This window comes from Acyrthosiphon pisum, chromosome A3 (genome assembly GCF_005508785.2).
Source record: "Acyrthosiphon pisum isolate AL4f chromosome A3, pea_aphid_22Mar2018_4r6ur, whole genome shotgun sequence".
Taxonomy (NCBI): Eukaryota; Metazoa; Arthropoda; class Insecta; order Hemiptera; family Aphididae; genus Acyrthosiphon; species Acyrthosiphon pisum.
Window position 1 is genome coordinate 25011278 of NC_042496.1, and position 5781 is coordinate 25017058.

The 5781-nt window shown below is 25.0% G+C and overlaps 1 protein-coding gene across 1 annotated transcript; it reads left to right on the top strand.

The window, feature by feature from the left end:
- The first annotated feature begins 537 nt into the window (after nucleotides 1-537).
- LOC100166669 (zinc finger protein 543) lies at nucleotides 538-3479 on the top strand. The gene is made up of 4 exons (XM_001947300.5): nucleotides 538-774; nucleotides 1922-2299; nucleotides 2482-2670; nucleotides 2847-3479. Exons 1-4 carry the CDS (start codon nucleotides 759-761, stop codon nucleotides 2915-2917), a joined length of 654 nt encoding a protein of 217 aa, XP_001947335.2. The 5' UTR covers nucleotides 538-758; the 3' UTR covers nucleotides 2918-3479.
- Nucleotides 3480-5781: the final 2302 nt, after the last annotated feature.

Here is a 5781-nt window from a genome sequence, read left to right on the forward strand (position 1 = left end):
CCTGGCGTAGGCACAGTTCGCCATACCCTTGCTACGCCACTGCATGGCGAATTCGTTATTCGATTTAGCCTTGCAGGCTTTGGCGTATGTTTCGAACGTAGCTTAAACTAGGTATAGTTAAACTTTGTGATATTTCCAAGAACAATTTTTGAAACTTGAGTCAAAATTGTTTGAATACCTAGTATTTGAGTCTTTATAAGAATATTTTATTTTAAGAAAATCCCATTGGGATTAGCGATGCCTCGGCGTTCGGCTGATCCAAATCAATTTTTTTTTTTTTAAATATTCTGTAACCAGTGGCAACTGTAAATAACCATAAACATAAACTATTCGATTTTCGTGATACCCCACAGACTTCTATACCAAAAATTCTATATTATATTATTGTGGGTTCCCCGATAAACATTTAGCACAATTGTTGTTTAGGGTTAATGTCGTTATAGACTTATAAATATAGATTATTATATTATTATCTATAGATAACTGAAGTATAAACAGTATTATCAAAAACTTTATGATAATAATATTAAGTATAAACATTAACTTATAAGTTTTTAACTATTAAATTATTATTAAGTACCCATTATTCTGTTTAATAGATATAGTAGACTGAAAATAGCTTAATAGTTTTCATAATATAATATTATTTTGTTCCGAGTGATATTTTGTTATAGGTTCTTGTAAATATTGTCTCAACCATTTCATACATTCATTGTAATGTGTACTTAAGTTTTATTAATTGACGATTGTATTATCTGATGAATATTTATACAGGTAAATGGTTCTGAAATTATAACAAATGTATTTTGATAATATTTTATAACTATTTGTTTCTGTTAAAAGTCAATATTTTATGAATTTTCACTAGTACATTGTTAAAATTGTATAAAGAGTACCCATATAGGTATATATATATATAAACAGTATCATAGGCACAAATAGTGTTTGAGATTTAGGGGTGCTGAAGTTCTGGTCCATACCAGACTCTTATATTTTAAAACCACAAAAAAAATGTTATAAATGTGTAAAATCTACATGGACTTGGTCCTGTAGCTATGAATTTATTACAATTAATTGTTGTATCTATTCATTTTAGGTATCACACATTTAGTTGTTGGTACTTAAAGTAAACCTTTTTTTGAAAAAAAAAATACATGAAGAAAGATTTTCTTTTTGATATAAATTTTTATGTATTACATACCTTTGGTTGTTTAATAAAATGTTTGTATTTCCTTAACAGTAACAATTAGTTTCGAAAAAAATATAAGAACAGTTGTAAATGAGACACAAACATTTTTCAATATTATTTATGATCAACATAACAATATAGAAGCTGTTAATCGAAATACAATTTTACATATGGGATTGTAGATCTCATAATTTTTATTTGATCAATGATGACGTAATGTTATTATAACTTAAAACCAGTATCAAATTACCCGAACAACCATTAAAGTCATAAATTTTTACTAAATTTTTACACTTACAAATTGATAAGGCCACTTTAGACTTTTGATGTTTACATACAGCCATACATACAGGTACTGAAGTCTGAAGTATCTACTTATCATATCATAATATTTAAAATTTAGTTTTGAAAAACCTGTTTTCATTTATGCCTGAATATAAATAATTTATGCCTAACATGTAATATACAAAGTTCACTTTTACTAATAATACATTTACATTTTTGAAGTACAGTGGAATCTTAATAACTCAAATCGGGTCAGAGACAAAAAAAAAAATTATGGATAAAAAATTGAGTTATAGAAAAAATAGTTTGTACATAGGCTCGAAGACCAAGACATTCCTTCGAGTTATCGAAAATTCGAGTTATTGAGGTTCCACTGTACTTTAAAAATGAGTAATTACTTTCTATAAAATACTAATTCAATTTACTAAACAATTCATTCATTTTCAGATTATTCTCAAAAATGTCCAGATTGCCACAAATGTTTTTATTCTGCTACATCATTATTAGTACATTTTTTTAGTCACGTTGGTGAAGAAAAATTAGTTGATGGCGATAATAATGAAAATAGTTCAACTTCTAAAAAAAAACCTGCAGAAACTAGCAATTATGGATCTTCTAAACCATTAAATTTGACAGTGGGCGAAACTCTTAATCCTTGGAAATATTGTTTGGCCACATATGAAGAAAATAATGATAATCCAGTTAAACCATTAAAAAAAGTAACTAAAAAAAATAAAGAAAAAGACAAGACTTTTGAGTGTAGTTTGTGTAATAAAAAATTTGGGTGGACAACTGATCTTAAAAGGCATTTACTCATTCACACAGGTATTCATTTTATGTTTTTTACATAAAGTTAGTTGTTTCAAATTTTATTGTTATAAATTAGTTTAATATAATTAATAACTATTTTGAAGATTTTTATTGTCATTAATAGTATTTAAAAAAGAAAGATCAATTTTTTTTATTAATTGAATTAATTAAATGTATTGTGATTTGTTTATTTAAAGGAGAAAGGCCTTTTAAGTGTAATTCATGCCAAGCAGCATTTACAAGAAACTTTTTACTCCAAAAACATTTTGCTCGAGCTCATAAAAAGGTATCTGAAGATGAATCGAAAAAGTTGGAGAACCATGTACATGCTAATGTTACTGAAATAAAATTAAAAATGAAGGAACTAGAGTGCCAAAAGGAACATAGTAAGTCTGCGTCAGATAATGACAGTCAATAAAATAAATAATTTTACTTAAAATAAACCATCTACTCTTAAATATAAATTGTTACCTAAGAACTTAAAATGTGTACAAAATCTAAATTTGAGTAATATTTTAGTTTAATTGATATCACCATATTTTTGTATACTCTGTTTCAAAAGAAAACATACTGGTCGACAACCAATTTATGTCCGGCGGTGCGCATCCCCCCAATTTGCCATTGTTAGCGTGATCACGTGGTTCTCGACGTAACAATTGAATCATTCGACATGCGCGAAAGCGGTATGTTCTCTTATGAAAAGGAGTATAGTTATGGTATAAATTACTTAAAAAAATTTTTTTTTAATTTATTTGTAGAGGGAGGTTGTACCACAACTCTGTGAATCTTAATTAAATTTAGGTAGTTTTAAGATTAAAAACCCCATACCTATCTTGAATTCAAGTAAATAATATTGAAACTAGTAATTCATAATACATCAATATTAATTTTTTTAATGATTTCATGATGATTATTAATTATATAGATATTATTCTTAGTGAATTGCATAAACCAGATAAAATAATAAAATATTTAGGACGTGTAACAGTTAGGTACCTAGTCCAATTTCAGATATTTCATTACGTAGAAATGTAATATAGATTATTATCTAAACTATCCTAATTTTACTTGTATAATAGAGTAGGAAAAGTTTCTTCAAATAGTATTTATCAAAGTTAAAAATAATAACTAAGGCTCTAATTTATATGCCCTAATGGCTAAAACATATCGAAAAATGCATAAATGACCTAATACTCAAAAAAAAACAATTTTAAAGTAGGAAGGTAGGATATGAAAACATATTATAGATTATCGGATATCTATATAATTGATTATCGGCTAATTGGTATGTGTGACATTAAAATAAATTTGTGAATCGTATTATTTAAACACCAGATTACCTAATGTTGTTTAAGTACATTAAGTGTATTTAAATACTTAAATATTATAATTTAATTTTTTTTGTTATATTACTAGAAATATGTTAAAAATTATTTAAAATAATAAATAATGACCTTGAACGTCAAAAACATTGAAAAATTACTTAAAATATATTAGCATAATGTGTACTTGAAACACATTTGTAGATATATTCATATATTAGAAAGTACTGTATCGAATATTTCAGAAAAAAAATGCAAATACATTGAAATTCGAGCTCTAATAATAACTATCCTATATATTTTAAAGTAGATTGGTACAATAATTTTTAAAATATAATATATACTTTATCGTTAGGTATTTTTTTTTTTCTTAAACCAATATCATGTATGATACTTATATGCATTATTTTTTAATACATTAACAATTTTTTTTTTTTATTGTAATGATTTTCATCTTTAAAAAATTGGTACATACTTCATTAATAATATGTTCCTGTATGTTTCCTATGTACAATTCAGTAGGTTAGTATGCAACCTATATTATTTTGTGATAACCAACAAAGTGTTATTACTAGTTTTATATAGTTAGATTGAGTTCAGTCGAGTATGAGTCATTGAGTAAGTTTCTGTTCTAAAGTGTTATGTGGATTTGTAAATTTCAACTATAGTGTGTGAATTTATATTAAAATATTTTGATTAAGTTGTATGCTGAAATAATTTTTAGATTATTACAACTATTTGTAGGTAGTAGGTACCATACTAAACAAGTTTTGAAATAATTTCAAATATATAATATAATACAGTATATTATACCTTGTTATAATTTTATTTTATCTATACCTACTTAAAAATGTATAGGTAACTCATAAGAATGAATTATTTTTATCATTATAAATATACATATTTCATTTAGGTATACTAATTATAATACCAGATACCTATATATTTTTTTTCATTTCCTTTCATGTTATAATTACCTATGTATTTTAATTTATAATTATTATTATTTATTATCCAAAATATAAACTTATTTTTTACTTACCTGTAATTTTAAGAGTTTAAACGTTTCATAAAATGTTTTCTTTCTCTGTAACTTTTGAAGGGGGTTTCCTTTGAACTTTGGGTCTTTAAAAATGTAACACTCCCCCTTAAAAATTAACCCAGTAATGGCCTTGTATACCAGGTAAATATCTACAGTATTATCGTAATAGTTAAATACATACATTATAGTGGATTAATTGTATCTATTTTTTGACATATATTCTTATAAGGTACAAAAAATTATCAACTAATTTATTACCTATTAATAATTGTATAAAAAAATGTATAACTATTATTATTATTTATTAAAAAGTATGTTGATGTGCTTAAATATTTTCAGTACACAAATTAATTACTTTAATATTGTATAACAAACATATTTTATGATTAGTTTAGTACACAATGGACATCTCTATAATCATGCAGTGGCGGCGTAAATAGCTATTTTATGAAACTTTTACTTCATGTAAGACTGCTGATGAGTATATTTTAATGTTGGAATCATTTATAATTTACGAATAATTTATGCAATTTTTATGAATTGTGTTTGACTATTCACATTAATACAGAAACAATTTGTGGGTGGGTAATTATTTTAAATAGTCGCTTCATAAGAAAAAATTTCACGCCGCCACTACAACTCTCATGCTTGAATTGACAGGGGAAGTAAGAACCTCTTCTCTTTAAAAAAAAATTCACTTACTTAAATCGTCTAAATCAAAAGTCATTAAATAATTAGAAACACAAATTTAAACATTCAAATATTCTAACTATATTTTCGCCAATTCAAGCATTAAATATAGAAGATTTATACTGATAGTCTTAAAATATTATTTTGTTAATTGTTATTCAATAGTTACTTATGTAATGGAATTCAATGAGAGTAATTAAGGGACAGCTTTCCGTGTACTTTGCATTAGTTATTTCAAACAATAATACAATATTTTTTTTTTACTAGGTAAATAAAATGTATTTTTTTGTTTAAAGTACCTATTTTATAATTATTACTAGTCGTATCTAGTCTTAGGTTTTAATATTAATTACCACGTATTATTAAGGATACTGTATGACAATAAAATACAAAATATGACAATAATTTTTGTTTGTAACTCAATAAAAAACAAATGACAATAA

Coding starts and splice junctions, on each gene's coding strand:
- LOC100166669 (XM_001947300.5), top strand. Junction 2,300..2,481: donor GCATTTACTCATTCACACAG/GTATTCATTTTA, acceptor GTTTATTTAAAG/GAGAAAGGCCTTTTAAGTGT. Junction 2,671..2,846: donor AGAGTGCCAAAAGGAACATA/GTAAGTCTGCGT, acceptor CTGTTTCAAAAG/AAAACATACTGGTCGACAAC.